Source organism: Lepidochelys kempii, chromosome 11 (genome assembly GCF_965140265.1).
Source record: "Lepidochelys kempii isolate rLepKem1 chromosome 11, rLepKem1.hap2, whole genome shotgun sequence".
NCBI lineage: Eukaryota > Metazoa > Chordata > Testudines > Cheloniidae > Lepidochelys > Lepidochelys kempii.
Window position 1 is genome coordinate 8,732,714 of NC_133266.1, and position 23,007 is coordinate 8,755,720.

A 23,007-nucleotide genomic window follows, 5' to 3' on the forward strand; every position below is an offset into this window, starting at 1 on the left:
CTCCACGGCTGTGTTATTCCTGGTTTCCAGCTGGGGTAACTTTTTATGGGATAGCAGTAAATTCCTGAAAAATTGAGATTGCAATAGAAATATTGACAGACCCTTAACTCCAGAACAGCAGATGAGGTGAACTGACTCAGTTGTAATCCATGAAGGTGTCAACTAAATTCTCAAGACCCAAAATGTGGAACAAAGTGCAAGAGAAAAATTGTAGTTGACAGGAAACAGAGGCTTGTGGGCAGAAATTGTGAGGTCATCCATATTTACTCAGTCCCCCACATTTATATCTTTGTGTGCCCCCCACAACTTTAAAATTTTGGACCAAAATGAAGGACTCTAGAGAGGAAACTTCAAATTTTAGAAAAGAAAAACTTTCTTTAACCTCTGTTTCAACCAAGCACTCAGATGTTACAGCAATGAGGGCCATTTAAGTCGCTAGATAGGTGATTCAACATTTCTGTTGTATAACTCAAAGTAAAACCATGCAGTGATACCATAGCCTATTGGATGATGTCTCTCTTATTCAAGAAAAATACAATGCAATGAGCAAGACATTCAAATGAATACAATTATTGCTACTGACACTGGGACAGTGGGTGCAACTTCTCCATGTTCACTGCTACAATGGTGTAAATGAGAAGTAAGTCCTCTGATATCAATAGTTTCATTGGGGGAAACCAGCATGAAAGAGATTAGGATCAGACCCAAGACCTGTAATAAGTGTGTCTTCCGGTGAGGAGAACAACAGAGATTATAACATAGTTAGGCCCTGATTCAGGAAAGCAATTAAGCACTTGCTGAAGTCTCATTGAAGCCATTAGGACTTAAGCATGGGTTTAGTGTTGTGGTTATTTATTTGTATTACTGTAGCACTTAGAAGCCTGAATCATGGTCCAGTCCCCAAATGTGTTAAGCGCTACAAACACAGAACAAAAAGACACCTATCTCCCAAAAGGTAACAATATAAATGTAAAACAAGAGACAGCAGATGCATAAAAAGAGACAGATGGGGAAGTATAAGGTTACAATATGACAACAGTAGTCAACATGATAGGTTGTGGTCTCAGCACACCGGCAGCCTAATCACTGTCAAGATTTTGTGTAGGCGACATGACAAAGGAGAGTTTTAAGAAGGGTTGTGAAGGACTACAATGAGATAGCTTTGCAGATCTTTATGGGGAGTGAGTGCCTCCCAAGTGTGAGGGAAAGCATGGGAGAAAGCACAGGTGCTTATTTGAAAATGCAGTAAGTGGGTGATGAAGGCTGATGCCATGGGTCAGGCAAAGGTGATAGTTGACTAAAAGGTAGGGTGGGAATAGGCCACAAAGAGCTTTGAAAGTGTGTTAGCTTATTTTTGGTATAGAGATGCAAAGAGAGGGGTGACATGGTCAGAGTGACAGGCTGGGAGTATGATCTTTATGGCGGCTTTCTGAATGGATATCAGCAAGGCAAGATTGCATTTGTCAAGGCCAAATTTTGCAGTAACTGAGAGGAGTGATGATGGGAACCTTGATAAGAGTTTTAGCTGTGTGGATTCATAGGAAAGGCCATATCTTAGTGATGCTATGCAGAAAGAATTGGTGGGATTTAGACATAGCCTGGATATGAGGACCTAGAGTGGTCTGAGTTGAAAATGATGTCCAGGTTACCGGCCTGAGTGACAAGCCGGATGATGGTGTTGCCTGCTGTGATTGGGAAAGGAGATAGTGGAGAAGATTAAGAGTTCTCTTTTAGCCATATTGAGGTTGACCTGATAGCTAGACATCATGAGAAGATGTCAGAGAGAGAGGCAGAGATTTTAGTTTAGACAGAAGGAGATGGGTTTGGGGCAGAGAGGTAGAATTTTCAGTAATCAGCACAGAGATTGTAGTTGAATTTCCATTTGCAGATGAGAAGAGAAGGGAACAATGATAGAGCACTAAGGAAGCCCCACAGAAAGTTGGAGGTGGAGCATGGGAGGAGGAGGCTCCTCTGAATGAAATGCTGAAGGAGCTATTAGAGACCGAGGAGGAGCACTGGGAGAGGATAGAGTCACAGAAGCCAAGAGAGGACAAGATTTCAAGAGGAAGAGTATGATTCATGTTGAAGGCACCTGCAGGTCAAGGAGGATAAGGAAAGAGAACTGGTTCTGATTTTTGGTTAGGAAGAGGTCATTAGAGACTTTGGCAAGAGCAGTTTTGGTGGAAGGCAAAGGGATGAGGGGGAACTGGACTGGAGAAGGTCTACCATTCAGTTGGAGGACATGAACTCCAGATAGCATAAAGTACCCATTCAAAGAGCTGATGGATGAAATGGAGCGGTAGCTGGAGAGGCAAGTGATGTCAAATTTTTTTTAATATAGGAGAGACAAAAGCATGTTTGTATGGTGAGGGGAAAGAGCCAGAGGAAATGGAGAGATTAAGAAGAAAAGTAAGGGAAGGGATGAAAATGGGGGAGGGGGGAAGGGAGATCAGAAAATGAGATGGGCTCACTGAGGCAAGTGGAAGGGTTAGGAGAACAGATGAGAAACTTCTGTGTCTATGATGGGAGAAGGTGGAGAGAGTTAGAATTATAGAATCATAGAAGATTAGGGTTGGAAGAGACCTCAGGAGGTCATCTAGTCCAACCCTATGCCCAAAGAGGACCAACACCAACTAAATCATCCCAGCCAGGGCTTTGTCAAGCTGGGCCTTAAAAACCTGTAAGGATGGAGATTCCACCACGTCCCTAGATAACTCATTCCATGCTTCACCACCCTCCTAATGAAATAGGTTTTCCTAATATCCAACCTAGACCTCGCTCATTGCAACTTGAGACCATTGCTCCTTGTTCTGTCATCTGCCACCACTGAGAACAGCCTAGCTCCATCCTCTTTGGAACCCTCCTTCAGGTACTTGAAGGCTGCTATCAAATCCCCCCTCACTCTTCTGTTCTGCAGACTAAATAAGACCAGTTCCCTCAGCCTCTCCTCATAAGTCATGTGCCCCAGCCCTCTAATCATTTTTGTTGCTCTCCGCTGGACTCTCTCCAATTTGTCCACATCCTTTCTGTAGTGGGGAGCCCAAAACTGGACACAGTACTCCTTATGTGGCCTCTCCAGTGCCAAATAGAAGGGAATAATCACTTCCCTCGATCTGCTAGCAATGCTCCTACTAATACAGCCCAATATGCTGTTAGCCTTCTTGGTAACAAAGGCCCACTGTTGACTCGTATCCTGCTTCTCATCCACTGTAATCACCAGGTCCTTTTCTGCAGAACTGCCGCTTAGCCAGTCGGTCCCCAGCCTGTAGCAGTGCATGGGATTCTTCCATCCTAAATGCAGGACTTTCATCTTGTCCTTGTTGAACCTCATCAGATTTCTTTTGGTCCAATCCTCCAATTTGTCTAGGTCACTCTGGACCCTATTCCTACCCTCTAGCATATCTACCTCTCGCCCAGCTTAGTGTCATCCGCGAAGTTGCAATCCATCCCATCATCCAGATCATTAATGAAGATGTTGAACAAAACTCCGAGGGGCACTCCTCTTGATACCGGCTGTCAAGTAGACATTGTTAGCTGTTGATCACTACCTGTTGAGCCCGATGATCTAGCCAGCTTTCTATCCACCTTAGAGTCCATTCATCCAATCCATACTTTTTTAACTTCCTGGCAAGAATACGGTGGGAGACCATATCAAAAGCTTTGCTCAAGTCAAGAGATATCACGTTCACTGCTTTCCCCATATCCACAGAGCCAGTTATCTCATCATAGAAGGCAATCAGGTTGGTCAGGCATGACTTGCCCTTGGTAAATCCATGTTGACTGTTCCTGATCACCTTCCTCTCCTCCAAGTGCTTCAAAATGGTTTCCTTGAGGACCTGCTCCATGATTTTTCCATGGACTGAGCTGAGGCTGAGCAATCTGTAGTTCCCTGGATTCTCCTTCTTCCCTTTTTAAAAGATGGGCACTATATTTGCATTTTTCCACTCGTCTGGGACCTCCCCCCAGTTGCCACGAGTTTTCAAAGATAATGGCCAATGGCTCTGCAATCGCATCAGCCAGCTCCCTCAGCACCCTTGGATGCATTAGATCTGGCCCGATTGAGTTTTGCATGTTCAGCTTTATAAAATAGTCCCTAACCTGTTCTTTCACCACTGAGGGCTGCTCACCTCCTCCCCATACTGTGCTGCCCAGTGCAGCAGTCTGGGAGTTGCACTTGTCTGTGAAAACCGAGGCAAAAAAAGCATTGAGAACTTCAGCTTTTTCTACATCATCTGTCACTAGGTTGCCTCGCCCATTCAGTAAGGGTCCCACACTTTCCTTGACCTTCTTTTTGTTGCTAACATACCTGAAGAAACACTTCTTGTTACCCTTCACATACCTTGCTAGCTGCAACTCCAGTTGTGCTTTGGCCTTCCTGATTACACCCCTGAATGCTTGAGCAATATTTTTATACTCCTCCCTAGTCATCTGTCCAAGTTTCCACTTCTTGTAAGCTTCCTTTTTGTGTTTAAGCTCACCAAAGATTTCTCTGTTAAGTCAAGCTTGTTCGCCTGCCATATTTGGTATTCTTTCTACACATTGGGATGGTTTGTTCCAGCACCCTCAATAAGGCTTCTTTAAAATACAGTCAGCTCTCCTGGACTCCTTTCCCCCTTATATTAGCCTACCAGGGGATCCTGCCCATCAGTTCCCTGTGGGAGTCAAAGTCTATTTTTCTGAAGTCCAGGGTCTGTATTCTGAACTCCAGGATCCTGACAAAATCCTGACAGTTGTTGAAGGCTAGGATGGAAAGCAGGGTGAACCATGGGGAAGGGGGAAAGGTCACACCATACTTCGTCAATTTTCTCTTGGAAGAAACAGGCAGAGGGAGAAATTGAGGTAGGAAGAGGGGGAGGGCTTGCGGAGTAAGTCAAAGTAAGGCAAAGGCAGCAGGGAATAAGTTTTAGAAGTAGAGTTGTTTAGCAAGGAAGATGGCAGAAATGAAGGAAGAGAGAACATATTTGTAGTGGAAGAAATCAACAATGTGCTTAAGTCTCATTGGCTTAAATGAGATTTTAGTAAGTGCTTTCCTGATTAGGGATGCTTTCTCAGACTATAAGTTTCTCAGAGCAGGAAAGTTTGTCCTGTCTTTAACTCATATGCACACCAATGGTTCTGTATAAATAAGAAAACAAGCTACAGCTGAACTGTCCAGTAACTGATGCTGTTTATTCCATAATTTATTTGATGAGGGCTAAAATATTTTTTCTTTCCCTTATCCAATAACTGAGAACTGAAATTAACATAGCTATAGTGTACAATAGTAACTCTTTACTTGTTATTATTTATTTTTATTGTAGTTGTACCCAAAACTCCAATCAGTATCAAGGCCCCTTTAAGCTAGGCAGTATATTTTAAATAAATAAATAAACAAATAAATAAAAATACAGAGACTTGGTCCTTGTCTTGAAGAGTTTACCCTTATTTTCTTGCCTTAAATTAGATTGTAGCAAACAACAGAAGGGAATGGAAGAGGGTAATGCTAATAAGAACACTTGGTTTCATAGGCTAGCTATTTGCATGACTCAACTGTCTAAAACCTTTCAAGGGGCTGGATTTTGTTAACTGTACAAGTAAATTGATAAATATCAGCATTCTGCTATCCCAGTAGAATCTACTATCCAGCTCCCCCAAATAGTAACACAGTGTGGCTGCTGTTCATCATTCTGTTCCTTAATCCCACAAAGTCCTGGCATGACTATGGCTTCTGAATAATAATTGGGTTACAGCAAGAGAGAATCCACCACTAACTGAATTGCTGAGTTCGTGGCCCAGTTACCACAAAGTGCACTTCTTCCAGTTGAATAAGTTAAAATGCCCAGATGTTACATTCTTGAACAGTATGGTTCATAAACTACTCCGCCCAGCCATAGCAACTTGTTGTCATTTGGTAAAACCATAGTGGAGAGTTGTGCCGTTTTGTTTGTTTGTTTCTTTTGTTCCAGTGAGTTTTGTGCACATGAAAATTGCTGGCTTCTCAGCCCTATTGCATTTCATCTGGAGAACAGATCCAGCATGGCAACAAGAGAAGAAGCTTCCCCACAATGACATGCCACTGTCCCTCAAGTCTGATACGGAAAGGTCACATCTAAGGGTGAAGTGCTTTTTCCTTGGTCTCTCTATTGAGAGGATGAATCAGTGATAGTGATTTTTTTGGTGGTGCTAGCAACTGCCCACTAGACCAACTCAGTTCTTGCATGAGACCAGGCAGCAATCGCATAGCAATCATTTGCCTTTGGTGGAGTTTTATGTCTTAGTCATCTAATCACTTGTAGCAAACTAGACATAACTACACGGCAAAGGACTGCGTACTCAGCAAACGCGCCATTGGCAGAGCAGAAACACCTTGGAGTTTATCAGCATTCTGGGAGATGTTTGTTACTCAAGTTTTACGAAGCAGTTATCACTAACAACATAGAGAAGTTGAAAGGTAGATGTTTTGGTTATCAGGAGAGAAAGGAAGAGGTTTTCACTGAAAAACCAGAAAGTTTTCAGTTGCTGAAAATGGAAAGCTCCGTAAGTTTTCGATGAAAACTCAAAAATTTTTTACACAAACACAATTCTTTCGTGAAAATTTCTGTTTTGCCTAAAAGCCATTTTCTGATGGAAAAAACCCTTCAGTTAGAATATTGCATCTTGACTATCTCTGCATGACAGTTCTTCGCTTGTTGGAATTTTGCATGGGAAAGATCTCTCATGATTAGACATGTAGAATAGGCTTTGAAAGTATGTGTAAGACTTTGTTTTCCTTTTCCACTGCAAAAGGCTCTTCCCCTAACCCCACTACCCTCTCCACTCTTCCAAAGTAGGAAACAAAGACAACTTCTAAAAGAGAAGAGAAAGTTGTATACCTCTGTATGCATGTCTCAGCATAGACCGCATGCTTAATCTGTGTCTGACTCTGGGCTTTCGTGTCTGCTCATATGTTTTGATGGTTTATTGTAATAGTTTTAACCCTGCATGTGAAAGATAATTTCTGTTCAAGGCTGTAAGTCTATGCTGGTGTCTTGCCGCAGCAATTATCTAAATCAAAAATGTACATGAAATCGGGAAACAAATCCAAGTTTCTCTCTTTAAAAAGAATTAGAAAACCAAAATAGCTTAAAAATAAGTTAAAAAGTTACTAAGTGAATTTAATACTCATGGAAAATACTGAATTGGCATTTTGATACGCTGAATCCACTGAATGGCAACAGTACAGGTTCTTCTTGTACTATCTCCTGTCCATCAGGATACCTCAAGCATGACCTGGAAATGACCAGTTCTGGGAAGAGAGAAAGTAGTTCACTGCCCATGTCCCATTTCGTCTTTGGCTTCTGCTGAGACTGCCAACAGGTAGGCCCATTAGGGCTAATTGTGATGCTGATGTATGTGATGCAGTCAACTCATAAGTTATGGGCCTCCAGTTTGTAATAACTTCTGATCACTGCCACCAACCCAATCTGCATTTAAACTGTTGGCTTCATCCCATGTAAATTAAATATTGTATCTTCTGTAAGAATGGTAGAACAATTGAGGTTCATTCCTTGTAAAACATCAATCATTCTTACTTTTCCTTTTCCTTTTTCTGTGCATGGAAGAGTCAGATTGTTTGTATCCTGTGAACCCTGTCATGCCCTAAACCAGTGTTTCCCAAACTTGGGACACCGCTTGTGCAGGGAAAGCCCCTGGCAGGCCAAGGGACGTACTGGCTGCTGCTTCCCGCAGCCCCCATTGGCCAGGCACAGCGAACCACGGCCAGTGGGAGCCGCAATCGGTCGAACCTGCGGACGTGGCAGGTAAACAAACTGGCCGGGCCTGCTAGGGGCTTTCCCTGAACAAGTGGCATCCCAAGTTTGGGAAACACTGCCCTAATCCACTACAGGTGGGTGATAGAGTGTACTAAGGGGTTGCATGCTTTGTAGTGTTTGTAGTCTGAGTGTATTGCACACACCAGGAGCTCCTTGCATCCCTCCATTCCCAACTCACAAGCATCCCTTGTTCTACTCTGACATTCCCCTTGATTTCAGGGACTTCCTGCATCTCCCCCCATCTCCTCCGTCATTCCAGGGGCTCTGTGTGTCTCCCTTCCCCCATACCACTGTTCCCCATTTCCCCATTGCAGGGGCCCTTTCCCCCCTATAGCTGCGTGTCTCATTCCCCACTCTGCCACATGCCAGTGGTTTTGTGTGCCCTCACCAACAATCTTTCCTCCTGTTGGATCACTACCTCCCTACCAGGATCCCTGCTCTCCCCTCCCCATCTTCCTTCTTCCCTTATCAACACCACCTTAACCTCCCCATTGTTGTGCAGCTATTCTCTGAGATGCTGCAACTGCAGCTATCTTTCCAGCCATGTGCATGCAGACTGACTTCCTGGTGCTTCCTCCAAACGCTTCTCTACTGCAACCTGTGCTGTTCACTCCAAGTATGGTTGCTGGTGATACAAATAAGTAATTTATAATAAGACACTGAGTATCTTCATCTCTCTTTGAAATCAAAGTGAAATGAGGATTCTCAGCAACATGCTAAATCTACCCTCTTTGAGGATTTTGGTCTGGAATAAAGTAAATATGAAGTTCTAAATAGTTCACAGTGGTGTAGGAATAGAGCAGGTCATCTTCAATGTAAGGTTCCTTCCTCCTGTAAGGTACATGCAGTAGAGAGTGAGTGCCCTCATATACACTGAAGTCATGGTGAAAACCTTACAAGATACACATTTGAGTCATTTCCAAGGGCAGAGTAGTTGAAAATGAATTGGCTTGACTGGGAACCTGTCATCCAAAGGACTTCACAAGTGATTAATCATGACTTCTTATTTATGCTGCTGTTCCTTTTGACTGATATTTTATAAACATTTTTAGATCCTTAAGTGATAAACTGCATGTTTGAGTATTCCATACATTTACTTCTGGCATGTGGGGAGAAATAACTTTATTAATCTGAGGCTGCTGTTGATAGAAGGGGGGGTCAGATTCTGCTCTGTTGTAAAGATGGGGGCTTCACTGAAATAACTGCTATCACAGCTGTGTAACCCAGAACAGAAGACTGAAAAGGATCACAACAACCATTGTACTGAGCCACACTTGGCTCAAACGGTATTTCATAAGCAGACTGATAGCATGCAAAGGACTTTTTCTGTGTTACACAGCCCACTGCTAAAGAACAGACTCTGAAAATATCCCTCTGTTCATACAAATGAAGATGGTATAAGGTGAAACAGGTTTTAATTTTCAGCTAATTAATTTAATTGTGTATTTCATCATTTTAGAGTTCTATAAATATTTTTAGAGTTCTATAAATATCTTGAGATCTGTGAAAAAGAAGCAGAGCTGTACCTGAAGGCCTCTTTAGGAAGCCTTTCTCCCGATGTTGTGTTGGCAGATTGGTTCTTGATCTCTCAAATGCCATTCATTGGCCCTACTGTGTTCTTTATGGAACAGACCCATCTCTGAGCTTTATTGTTGTCTGCTGCCTTATCACAGTAAGCCTGAAAATCATAGAAAATGAAGTAGACTGGTCAAAATTGGTAATTATTTTTTTACCGAAAATTTTAGATTCTCTGCATTAGATTCTAGATTCCCTGCATTCTTGTTTTTTCAATGAAAACCCCAGAAATGTTCGAACTCAACAAAAACGTTCCTAATAAAATAAATAAAGTGGAATCTGATGAGCATCTGTTCATTTGAAGTCTAGCTGGGAGTTAGCTTCAGGTTGGTGGCCCTAGAAAAAGATGGGTGTTTTGGAAGAGCACTTGTGACCATTCCTCATGCATTGAACAGGAGGGATTGTTTTATTAGGAAAGTTTTATGGCTTCTGTTTTTGCTCAAAGGCAAATGTGGCTTTGTTGTTTTTAATTCTGTTGGGATTTCTCCCTTTTAATATACAATGCAGCTGTTAAAATAGTTGGGGTTGTCTAGGGCAAATCCCATAGCACTTTCCTTTCAGCTCTCAGTTACCTGCCTTTTTAATGCCACCGCAGAATCGTATTACAGGGGATATGAACAGTGCTTGGTATTAGTGTCAAAATCAATTACCTAACCCTCTGCCTGTAGAGAAGGCTGCGAACCTAAAGAACAAACTGAGTAATCCATTTTGGATTTCTAATTCTGAGTAATGACCAAGGGCACAGGTTGGTGTTTGAATAAATGCACAGGGTTTTTCCTCTGTATCATAACTCCTATAGGCATGCTTTTACCTGTAAAAACTAGGATCCCCGTGAAACCCTTTTTCCTGCCAAATGGCTTGCAGGTAGGATTAATCTGTCCCTGAATTCATGAATTCTGTGTGGCACAGAGCAGTGGAAAAAGTTTAGCACTGAGCAGAGGGCAAAAAAAAAAAAAAAATCTGGGGGAGGGATAGCTCAGTGGTTTGAGCATTGGCCTGCTAAACCCAGGGTTGTGAGTTCAATCCTTGAGAGAGCCATTTAGGGATCTGGGGCAAAAATTGGGGATTGGTCCTGCTTTGAGCAAGGGGGTTGGACTAGATGACCTCCTGAGGTCCCTTCCAACCCTGATATTCTATGTATTGCTTAAAAAATATGAATGTAGTGCTCATGAATAGGGTGGGATTGACAGCCCTGGAAAATAGCCTTTATATCTCCTTATACTCAAAATGATACTACTTTCTGTAGCCTCTTCCTTCTTGGGATCTCAAAGCACTTTGCAAACATGACAAAATTAAGCTTCATAGAACTCCAGTGAGGTAGGTAAGTATGATGTCTCCATTTCACAGATGTGGTAACTGAGGAATAGAGAGGTGAAGTCACATAGAAAATCTGTGGCAGAGCCAAGAAGAAAATTTAGCTATCTGGAGTCCCAGGTCTGTGCCTTAACCATGAAGCTATGCTGCCTCCAGAACACATACTGGATGGTGGTGGGAGTGGAAGCTTTCCTTATACTGCCTGACCACTCAACCCCATCTAAAGGTCAGAAGGTAATTCAGTTGAACTGCCTATGTATTCCCTGGCTGCTCTGCTGAGACTGTCAGCAAGACTGCCAGTTACTGCTTATGTGATGGGGACACCTATTTCTTAGGAACAATCTGAAACCCACCTACCCACCGACATTGGCTACTGAATGACTCTCAGATGGTCATTACCACCCTGGAGAACCAGGGACTAGAGGCAAAAGGCCCCATATCTTATTTCCAATTCTCTCAGCAACCCAGTACCCTTAACAAAGCAAAAATAATTATAGACTTATTTCCACTAAATCTCTTAAATCCTATAAGATTAGAGTCGTTGCATTCTATTTTTTTCTAATCTCGTGCTTGAGAAGGATTTACCTATTCTAATGCAACCATTTATGATAATCACTTGGTGATCTTTTTCATTCATATTTAACGTAAAAACAGAGATTCAAATACACAGAGCAGTAACTGAGGGCCATATTTTCGAAAGCAACCAGTGATATTGGAGACCTCCATTTTTGGGGTGCCCAAATTTAGATACCTTTTAAAGAGGCCTGGTTTGCAGAGTCGACACTTAGAGCCAGATTTGTAGGACAGTTTGGTCCCTAACTCCCATTGATTTAAACGGGAGTTAGATGTTTAAATACCTTTACAATTCTGGCCCTTAGCACTTTCTGAAAAGCAGGCCGCTTCACAGTCTTTCTGGCTGGGCATCCCACTCCCGAGGCACCCCAAATTACTAGTCACTGTTGAAAATTTAGCCTGAAGTGTCTAGATTTGCAAGACACAAGAATTGCACTGGAACTGAAGCAGAGAGCCTAAAAGCAGAAATATTCTTCACTATTAGCTTTATTGCACTTCCAGAGCACAGAAATATTCTTGTTAGGGACTAATTACCTTATCGATACCGACTGAAATTACAAAAGCACCAAATGCATTTATGAGCACAAGTCTCATTGAAAGCCAACAGGACTTGTGCTTCTATAACCCTTAGATGCTTTTGAAAATTGGTCCTTCTAGACATAATTTTCAATCCCATGTGCCTAAAATTAGGCCTCTAAATCTTTAGGCACCTACTTAAAAGTTGCTCAAGTCTCCTACATCTTCTGTTGATTTGAGTTGTGAGTATAACACTACGGAAAAGCAGGCCACTTATTTAGATGCCTAAAATATGGATCTAGATTACTTACTTTAGGCACCCAAGTTGGAAAATGTTGGCCATAATCTGCACATCCACGATGGAAATGAGTTCCTTTGCAAGAAGAATTCTTTTTTACTAAGCATGATAGTATGTAACAGCCAAAACACAGAGCAACTTTGCAGCTCAGTGGACACAGTAAGCCCTGAGGGAAGGGGAGGGGTCAGGTTTCAAACAAAAGTGGCAAAAAGAAAACGAGTACTTGTGGCACCTTAGAGACTAACCAATTTAGTGCCACAAGTACTCCTTTTCTTTTTGCGAATACAGACTAACACGGCTGTTACTCTGAAACCAAACAAAAGTGGAAAACCTTGAAAGGAGGGACTAAGAAGACACAGGTGGCAGACTAATAATTTAGCCTCTGATGTTTATTTGCTTAGCGAACAGAAGCCCAGAATGTCAGACCTAGGTCAAACACTCCTTCGATTGAGTGTATTTATTTCATACATCATCTGTAACCCAAAGTAATTTCTAGATTAAATTGTTGTAAAGCTTGGCCCCAATGAACCCATTCCATGTTTGCCGTTGAGCCCAGTGTGTGCGTGGACAGCAGGACTTAAGGGGCCTACTTAGTGCTGCATAGGTACTTGTGCAGTTCAGATGGGATCAGTCAAGCTTATAATTGTGTATCACATTTCAAGCACGTGAACAAGTATTTGCAGAACTGGCACCTTAAACAGCAAGAGGAAAATGAAAGAAATGTAGAGGGAAGGGAGAAAAGTGCTTTTTTCCCCTGACACTTTAATGTATATGGAGAATGGAGGAGGCAGAGAAATACAGGACAGCTCTTCCAGAAGTCAGGAACTGCAGAGGCGAAGGCTCTTGCACCAGCAGGGGGGACAGAAAGGAGGCTACTGCTACAGAGCTTGGGAGAACAGTAGAGGGAGAAGAGGACCATGTGGAAAGCTGAAGAGATGGTTTTATTTTTAAAAATAACGACTGTGGGCGAGATTCTGCATTGTGGCGCTAAGAGATGCAAGATAGGACTTACAGCTTTTTTCTGTGCTCTATGTAACTTGCCCTCTGAAGCCTTGCTGATTGTTTAGAAACTGATACTGAGGAGTCAGTTCTCTGATCACTCAAGAGTTTGTTTATTTTTGCTTTCTGCTGATTAAGCCGGAAAGATTGCAAAGTCTTGTCATCTTAGTATTTTGCACTGAACACCACTGACTTTAAAAAAAGCCATTGTTGTAGGCAGTGTTGTTATAGCCATGTTGGTCCCAGAATATTAGAGAGACAAAGTGGGTGACGTAATATCTTTTATTGGACCAACTTATGTTGGTGAGAGAGACAAGCTCTCGAGCTTACACAGAGCTGAAGAGCTTGTCTCTGTCACCAACAGAAGTTGGTCCAATAAAAGATATTCACTCATCCCCCTTGTCTCTTTAAAAACACCAGTCAGACTAAATCAGTTTGTTTGGTTTCTCATAATATTACCAATACCAGGGGGGAAATGGCTTATTCATGCTGCTGACTGGGGTCTGGTTTACACTTCAAACTTAGGTCAACGTAGCCTGGTTGCTCAGGGCTGTGAAAAGTTTCATGCCCTAATCCCACTGTTGATACGACTAGGTTGATGAAAGAATTCTTACCTAGCTACTGGGAGTTGGATTTATTGCAGCGAGAAAAAACCCCTTCTGTCATTACAGTATGTGTCTATACTGCATTGGTATACCTGCAGCAGCAATTGTAGTGTGGACACCCTGGGTCTTTGCAAAGCCCTTTATTTAGGTCCTGATTCAGAAAGCATTCCAGTCCTTTTCAATGCTTAAGTATGAGGATAACCTTCAACAACTGCTTATGTCCCAGTCAGTGACTTCAATGGGACTTAAGTGAGTATTATATCGTTAACCACGTACTTAAGTGCCCTTTCTGAATTAGGGATGCTTCACTGAATCAGGGCCTTAGGCTATGTCTACACTACATACCTTACACCTGTACATCTGCAGCTGCGCTGCTGTAAGGTCTCCTGTGTAGCCGTTGTGTGCCAATGGGAAAGAGCTCTCCCACAAGCATAATTAAACCACTCCAACAAGCAGCAGTAGCTATGTCAGCGTCTCCCGCCGACATAGTGCTGTCCACACCGGTGCTTTTGTCGGTAAAACTTACGTTGGTCAGGGGGTGTTTTTTCACACCCCGACCAACAAAAGCTTGACCGACAAAAATGCTAGTGTAGACAAAGCCTCAGAAAGCAGCTTAGTGAAAAAAGCACTAGCAATAAGCCCAATGGGGTCGAGGTCCATGACTGAAGCTCCAAAGTGCTACAACGATACAAACAATAAGAATCATTATAATACAGTAAACTAATCCAAGAGGAGAGAGACATTTTTTTCTTTATTTTTTTAAAGATATAAAAACATTAAAATAAAAAAAAATCATCAAGGTAGCAAGGGGAAAAAAGAGCTCACATCTGGGTTCAGCCAAGGAAAGAGTAAAATGTATCAGACAAAACAAATGGGAGTTCCCAGAATCTTTATATGGAGAAAAGTTTGCAAGGCATGTGGACTTTCTTTAATCAAAGCTGTTCAGGACTCTGTAAATCTTTATTCACAATGTAAAGTGAGGAAAATTTGAAGTGATGCTGTTACAGTGAAACTGACTCCAACCCAAAAGTTCTCTCACTCTTTCCGAGAAGTTTTTTGGCTGATCCAGTTAATTCCTGTAACTGAAGCAGCCTGTGTATTCCAGCAAATTTTTGAGGCTGGATAATTTACACAAACTATAATTAAAAATGGAAGAGGGAGTGGGATCTTGCTGTGATTTCTCTCAAGACCCCAAATGGTTTCAGTATCTCCCACCTCCACCTTTCCCAAAGTAGGAACTAAACTGACATCTCAAATAAAGCTAGGAAGCCTTCAGCTATACTAATGTGGACGAGGACCAGAAATGAAAATGTGGTGGGGCCTCTAGGGGAAACCCACTTTAGGATTGTATTGGATTAGTCTTTCTTTCTCACGCAGAACCAGTGTTTTGGGAGGATGGGGGCGGGGGGTGTCTTACAGATATGAATAAAGATACACTTGTGCTATGATATCCTGCGCTTTAAGATGCAGCTTAAGTTGCATAATTCGGCACTCCTTACCTCAGGCAAAAATTTGATTATCAGATATGACTTTGGGCATGAAATAAGAACCTGAATTGAACAGACAAGACTCAATGGAAGTTTTTCCTGAGTGTTGCATAGGGTGTTAAGTACCTATTGTTTATTAACATTCAAGTGGGTTGAAAAATGGTGTGGAGGTGGGGAGTAATTGAGCACAAATGTTCACCTTAAATTAGCTTCTCTACATAGAAACTGCAAATTCTTGAAAATTTCTGGCCCCCACTTGAAGTTTTATTATGACAGCTTGTTGCTCAACATGTATAATCAATTATTCCTTTTTATACGCACTAAACCTCTGTATGTCACTACCACTTTACATGCTGCTCATTCAGTCAAAACTTCCATCTCTCCTTCACATTCGACTCCATTCCTTTTCTTCCCACTGTCAGTTTTTCTCTCTGTTTGTTGGAGGAATGCAATCCCCTCTGTGGATTGGTTGTATAATAACCCACAAAATAAAATCCAGTCAAAACTTTTAATTAAAAAAATGGGCCTGATCCTTTGAGGTCCTGAGCCTCTTCAACTCCCATGACATCAATGGGAATTGAGAGCACTCTGCGCTTTGCAGAGCCAAGCCCTTTCTGGTTATAATTATAGCAGCCAGGCTGCTAGGGAAAGAAACTTAGGAGATCTTTGTTGTTTTTTTTAATTTACTTTTGGATTGTGATGATATATTGGCCTCTCCCTCATGGGGCTCATTTTGCTTCTTTTGTTCAAGAAGTGACAGAAATGTGTTTTTGTTTTGTGTTCCTTAGGGTTCCTGAGCTGGAATATGCGCATCTAAGATGGAAACTTCCGCTTCAACTGCTGCTGGGAAAAAAGAAGGGAAAGGTGCAATTCTGGAGGGGAATGGCTTTCCTGAAATGGGGAAGAAACCTGCTCCCTTAGCAGCAGCAGCACAAGGAGGTACTTTATGTTTTCCACACTTTGAAAACAGCAGGAGTGTTTTTCATTAGACTGTTAGAATTTAATAAGAATGGTGGCATATGTTCTCATGTGAATATGCTGAGTTCATTGGGATTCCTGGCCTTCGAAGGTCTCACCAGAACTGTAAGCTGACAGCTGGCAGTCTCTGTGTCATGGTGTAGCAGTCAACAGGTTATTGTAGCATGATGGGTTTCAGAGTGGTAGCCGTGTTCGTCTGTATTCGCAAAAAGAAAAGGAGGACTTGTGGCACCTTAGAGACTAACACATTTATTTGAGCATAAGCTTTCATGAGCTACAGCTCACTTCATCGGATGCATGATGACTCTGCATGACACGTGACCAAATCAGACTTGGGGGTCAGAAGACGGGAGGACTCCATTCTTGTTGAACTAAATCTGAATTAAATATAATCATTAGAAAATTTTGCGTCACTGATCTCACTGATGCCTGGTTTCATTTGATATATGCAGCATTTTGTGTAACACTTAGCCACATGGAAATTAAAATGTTCCTTACTAGGTTTGGTAGAGCTGAGTGCATTTTGTGTTATCATCATTGTGGTAGAAGATCTATATTTCTTGCATCTGCTTTGATTTTTTTTTCTAATGAGCTAAAAAGATTACTATCTCATTTCTGGTTGTCACTGCTGATACTCCACTCTAAATTCAAGAGTGCAAGAGGACATACAACTAAAGAAACTTCTCTAGTTTCTCAATATTTCTGTTACATCAGGGATAATCCAGAATTTGATTTCCTTTCCTCCTCTTAGTGAAAATGCTAAGGGATTGATCCTGTTGCCATTGAAGTCAATGGCAAAACTCTCACAGAGTCCAGTGGAAGCAGGATCAGACCTTCAAATGTTGATCATGGAAGCAGCAAGTTAAGATTGACATGGAATGTACATACCTTGCTCCCTTTCCCGCCCCTACTCCCCAGCATGGGGAAAAAGTGTTAATCACTCCTTCCCAAATCAAAGGGGTTGGGGGGGAAGTCCTGCTACATGGGAAGGCTGAGTGCAAGCTGTCAGTCAGCTGTCCATTGTTAAGGATGGAGGTAAAAGGAGTGGAACCTCTTTGAGTGGGGTCTTCAGCTCAAGGAGACTCTCACTTGTAGCATGGAGACGAGCTGCCTCCAGGTCCCAGTAGGCCTGGAAAGGGCAGCACTTGGATTTATAGAAGCGAATAACCTTTTGGTATGGTGACAATTTTCAGAGGGCTCTGTTACTCTAACAAGACTGGGGCTTGAGGTTTTGGTGGGCAGGACCATCCACACACCTCTGTGGGATGTGGCAAATTTGTCTCCTCTTTGGAGATGTACGTCAATACTGTGGTAGGGCCTCATGATATCCAGTTCTGTGTTTTCACAGTCAATATTTGGACCCCAAATTAAATGTGGGAACCAACACTAGAAGTGAAAAGAAAAGGAGTACTTGTGGCACCTTAGAGACTAACCAATTTATTTGAGCATGAGCTTTCGTGAGCTACAGCTCACTTCATCAGATGTTTACCGTGGAAACTGCAGCAGACTTTATATACACACAGAAATCATGAAACAATACCTCCTCCCACCCCACTGTCCTGCTGGTAATAGCTTATCTAAAGTGATCAACAGGTGGGCCATTTCCAGCACAAATCCAGGTTTTCTCACCCTCCACCCCCCCACACAAATTCACTCTCCTGCTGGTGCTAGCCCATCCAAAGTGACAACTCTTTACATAATCAAGTCGGGCTATTTCCTGCATAGATCAAGGTTTTCTCACATCCCCCCCACCCCCATACACACACAAACTCACTCTCCTGCTGGTAATAGCTCATCTAAACTGACCATTCTCCAGGTTTAAATCCAAGTTAAACCAGAACATCTGGGGGGGGGGGGGGTAGGAAAAAGCAAGAGGAAACAGGCTACCTTGCATAATGACTTAGCCACTCCCAGTCTCTATTTAAGCCTAAATTAATAGTATCCAATTTGCAAATGAATTCCAATTCAGCAGTTTCTCGCTGGAGTCTGGATTTGAAGTTTTTTTGTTTTAAGATAGCGACCTTCATGTCTGTGATTGCGTGACCAGAGAGATTGAAGTGTTCTCCGACTGGTTTATGAATGTTATAATTCTTGACATCTGATTTGTGTCCATTTATTCTTTTACGTAGAGACTGTCCAGTTTAGGAAATGGTACAGTGCCTAATAGGAACAAAATCCCTTAAAACAAACCCTGTAGTACCGTATCTCCTTTTTGTCAAGTCAGTTGAACTGCATCTATCTCTGAATGACCTCGTGTATCCCAGCTCTGAACTTCAGTATGGGAAGCTAGTTTTGAGCTTGCTGATATTTTCTGGTAGCTGGTGCAGAAGAGGAAGGCTAGGGATGGTACGAAAGTTGGGTGGACATCCCACTGTTCTTTTTGAGGACAGGGACAGAAAGGCCTCTCTCAGTAGGGCACAGAGAGACAAATTTAGAAGGGACTCTCCAATTTGGAATGTGACAAGTGGCATCCCCAGCTGTATAAACTTTTTAGGTTTCTTTTTTCTCTCTTAAAAATATACCTTATTGCTAGGCAGATTCTACCTCAAAATGAATCCCTCTCCTCCCCTTCCTTAAATACATAGTAATTTCTCATCTCAAGACGGCCGTAAAATTATTCTATAGGTTTCTCTGCTTCCTGCATCACTAGGTAACTTAGTCTTGTTTTCAGTTGGCAGAACCATGACCCCACTCCTTTCCAGTACAAGTTGTGTGTATCTGTTTTTTACCCATAGATTCTTTCCAAAACTCTGACTAGGTCTAAGAAACATACTAGTATTTTCTGTGAAAGCTTCCCAAGTACAGACAAAGGAAACAGCTCTTGGAATATAAGACATTGGAGCTGTTCACCTGTTATATAAATCTTTTCAATAAAGGAAATGTCTGTTAAAACCCCCTGAAGACCTTTTACCAAGGTATTACTTTGGAGATGGGCCTCAGCTGTGAAATTAGGTTCTGGAGCCAAATCCAAATTTTTGCATGAATTTGGATCTAGTTTTTTTGTTAACTTTAACTTTTTACATTTGCAGAATGGAAAATTTGCAGAATTGATTAAATTAGGGACAGAAATTACATGACTCCTGGAAATCTGCCATCAAGAGGTGACCTCTGTTAAACTAGCATAAGGTCATGAGTTAGGATTCAAGCATCTGCTTATGACCATCCCTGTTCAAAACAGCAACTAAACACATTCTTAACTTTGGCACTCTCTAAAGTCCCATTCATGTGAATGAGACTTAAGCATGTGCTAAAGTTCAGCACATGCTTGGGTGCTATTCTGAATAGGGATGCTGTCCCAAATTGGGACCTAAATCTGGAGTTACTCCAGATTTACACAGGTGTACTGAGATTAGAATCTGGCCCCAAGACTTGATGTTCTTGACCCTTTTAGTCTCATACTGGAGACTTGATTCTTTTTATGCATATGACATGTTTCATATTATCACTGTACTATCTACTCTGGAATGAATGATTTACAAGCTCAACTTTTCTCATCTTATTAAAATGAAGTGGAAAAGGAAGAAGAAGATTGTTTGAAGATGTCAGGAGAAGTGTGATGAAAGCATTGTGTAATGAGATGTAAAAAGCAAAATCTGTATCATACTGTGAGAAGAAAAGTTAATAAATTATCTAACGTGGCTAGCAGTAAAGTGTACTCCAGAAATTTGCCAATGAAATTTACAAAGAATATGACTGTTGTTTTTCTTTTTTTGAAGGCCTTTCTTTGAAATCTGATTAGAATGAAATTAGTGCTTCTGAAATGGAAAAGCTCCCCAAAAGATTGGGGAAGTGTGTCTGTTTGTGTGTGTGTGTGTGTGTGTGTGTGTGTGTGTGCACACTTGCACATATATATATGTGAAATGAATCAGAATGCTTTAGATATGTTGCAAAAGTAGCTAAGTGTAAGCTATGGATTAGCAGTTCATCACTGAAAGGATACACATTGACTTCCTATGTCTACATAATAATATTAGCACTTATATAGCAATTTTCATCCTCAAAGCTCTTAACAGACATTGACTCATTACTCAGAGGAATGTAAGGTTGGTGTTTATTTTATACTCCCATTTTACAAAAGAGGGAAAACGGAAGTAAGTAGGTTAAATAAGTTGCATAAGGCCATGTTGGTGGAGAGGGAAGGGGGAGTAGGCTGGTGCATGTGTCAATGTTAGAGCAGGCTTGAAATTCGGGAGTTTTTGGCTTCCAGACCTGTGTTGAGGTCATTACATGTTTCTGTCTCATCCAGAATAAACTTGTGATGGAATTGATTACATTATTATTATTGTTATTGTTATTATTATTATTATTATTTTATTACTATTTTATTTGATGGCTCCTAGGTGCTATATGGGTTATATTCTTCATATTAGCATGTCATAAAGCAGCAACAAGGCACTGCTAGCATTACAACTCAAAAATGTCTTCTCCAGAACCAAACAAGCATATTCTACAATACACTTCCTGTTCTTTCCGATTCTACTGAGTCATTGTTGTATTAGATCAAACGCTACTGCACCATGTTTCTCTGAGCATAGCTTTTTTCCCTTGTAAAATCGGCATAGAATCACGAGGGTTTACTTTTAACTAAGATCCAATAAAATGAAGCAATAAACCAAATATATTAACAAACTGATTTAAGAACCCTCATTGCTTTACTGTATTTTTGTAACTTGACCAATCTCCATTTCTGCTTCACTTATTCTGAATATTTGTCCCAAGTGTTGTCTGTGGCCTTAAACAGATTAAGTTATGGCTGTAGAAAAAAAGATTGGCATTGTTGATGCTGTCAGAGTAGAATAGTTCTTTCAGATTAACAATCTGCATCTCATATTTTAGTCTCCTAAAGCTGACACTTTAGAGTTCTTCTTTGCCTTTTTTTTTAATATAGTAATTCATTGATCAGCTACTCAGAAATTTAGCTTGCAGAAATGACATCAGGGAACACTCTCCTAATGTTCAGTTTTTTCCATAAATCATTCTGGCAAATGATTTTCAATTTCAATAAGTGTGTGTTTGGTGGGGAGCCGGGGTTATTAATGGTGATATTTACGAGTTATATGCAGCCAGTTTTGCAAAAGTGGTCTGTGATTTTTTTCAGTGCCTGAAATTTGGGAAGCACAACTTAAAACACCCACATTTAGAGAACACTTCTGCAAAATGTAGTCTGTATTGCATTTCAGGGCAAAGAGCAAACTCTGCACTCTGCACTTATGGAGTTCCACTCGTATATCCAAGAGCAGATTTGTCTCTTTGCTTTCAAGGGCACAGGGACTATCTCTTTTACTATGTGTATGGCCAGTACCTAGCACAGTGGGGCCCCAACCTCAGCTGATGCCTACAGAGGCTGTTATAATATAAATAATGTCATTTTTAAAAAATGTTGAGATATTGGGGGGAGGGTTTCGCTTCTGACTCTAAACCAAAAATTAAATAAAAGTCCTAAAAAGTGCTTACTGCCTGTTGTTAGCAAGTCCCAGGTTGTAACTTTCCTTCGCCGCCCCTCTCCTCCATGGCACAAACACCAAGTTCCTAAATTGATGGTGTTTATGTCTGAAACACTTTTCTGATGTCTGGCTCTGTCAGGACTAATTTTAACATTTCTAAAGCTGGGTAAAAATACAGCCTCATTACTTTGATGTCAGAGCAAAGTTTACTATTAGTATATTCTGGGGTTTATCATTTTAGTCATGTTTAACACGGCTGCAGCAGGCATGCACTATTAAATCTGGCTTACTTTACATTCCTGTCTGGGATTATTTATTTGGAACAATTTCCTCTCTATCAAAAGACATGGCTAATGCTGAGTTTTAATGCGTTATTTACACACAAAATAACCTATTTACAACTTGGTATCTGCCGGAGGGAGAATGAATGGGGCAGTACTCCCTCCATTCTGTTCTATCTGAGTTTAACAATCTGGATTGCTAATAGAACCATTTATCATAGGGTGGTAATTTATTTTATGTTAGCTGCACAGGTCTGACTGCCTCTGATCTATGGGAATACTTTGCATATGAAGTCCAACAAGTCATTTGGCATATACATGGGAAAACCAAATTGGAGACCCAGTAGGTAACAGCATGCACTTTTCCCAGTAGGTAACGCTCCTTTTAATATTAGTGCCTCAGCTGATGAAATTTAGCCCCTAACCCTCGGATGTACTGTAAGGATAGAATGGTGGGCTGCTCTGCTAAGGATCAGTTTGGGACCAAATTTGGTCACTTAATTTATGGGTTGGCAGGAATGCTGACCACTGCAGAAGTAGCACTTTCAGTAAGCAGAAGAGAGAGGCAAGAAGCCCTGCCCAGTGCTCTGCAGAAATCTTTTCTAAGCAACACAAGAGTGGCATTGGCAAGGAGTCCATGTGCAGCTTATCTTACTCAGTATTGGAGTATGGGAAGTCTATGTACATGTGGAGAAGGGAATGGAGAAGTCCCAGCAGACCTCAGCAAAATAAAAAATTCAGTGTGTGTGTGTGTGTGTTCCTGAGAATGTAAGAAATGAGAAACAAACGCCCTATTAGGTCATCAACTCTATCCACCCTGCCAGGGCAGGGATCTCCTCTAAAGACTATTCTTCATTCCTTTGTCCAATTTTTCCAGGAAGAGGAATATGAGGCACTGACATGTTCTTGCTCGTCCTTCAAGTTGCAGTGGGGGAGGTTTAGATTGGATATTAGGAAAAACTTTTTCACTAAGAGGGTGGTTAAACACTGGAATGCGTTACCTAGGGAGGTGGTAGAATCTCCTTCCTTAGAGGTTTTTAAGGTCAGGCTTGACAAAGCCCTGGCTGGGATGATTTAACTGGGAATTGGTCCTGCTTTGAGCAGGGGGTTGGACTAGATGACCTTCTGGGGTCCCTTCCAACCCTGA

At 41.5% G+C, this 23,007-nt stretch overlaps 1 protein-coding gene across 1 annotated transcript in view; it reads left to right on the top strand.

Annotated features, from left to right (window-relative positions):
* The window catches only part of GLI2 (GLI family zinc finger 2), a 244,572-nt gene that overhangs the window by 44,428 nt on the left and 177,137 nt on the right, over positions 1–23,007 (top strand). The window contains exon 2 of the mRNA XM_073304689.1: positions 15,946–16,096. Coding sequence (XP_073160790.1) covers positions 15,976–16,096 — 121 coding nt within the window. The 5' untranslated portion in view covers positions 15,946–15,975. The remainder of the gene's footprint in view (positions 1–15,945; positions 16,097–23,007) is intronic.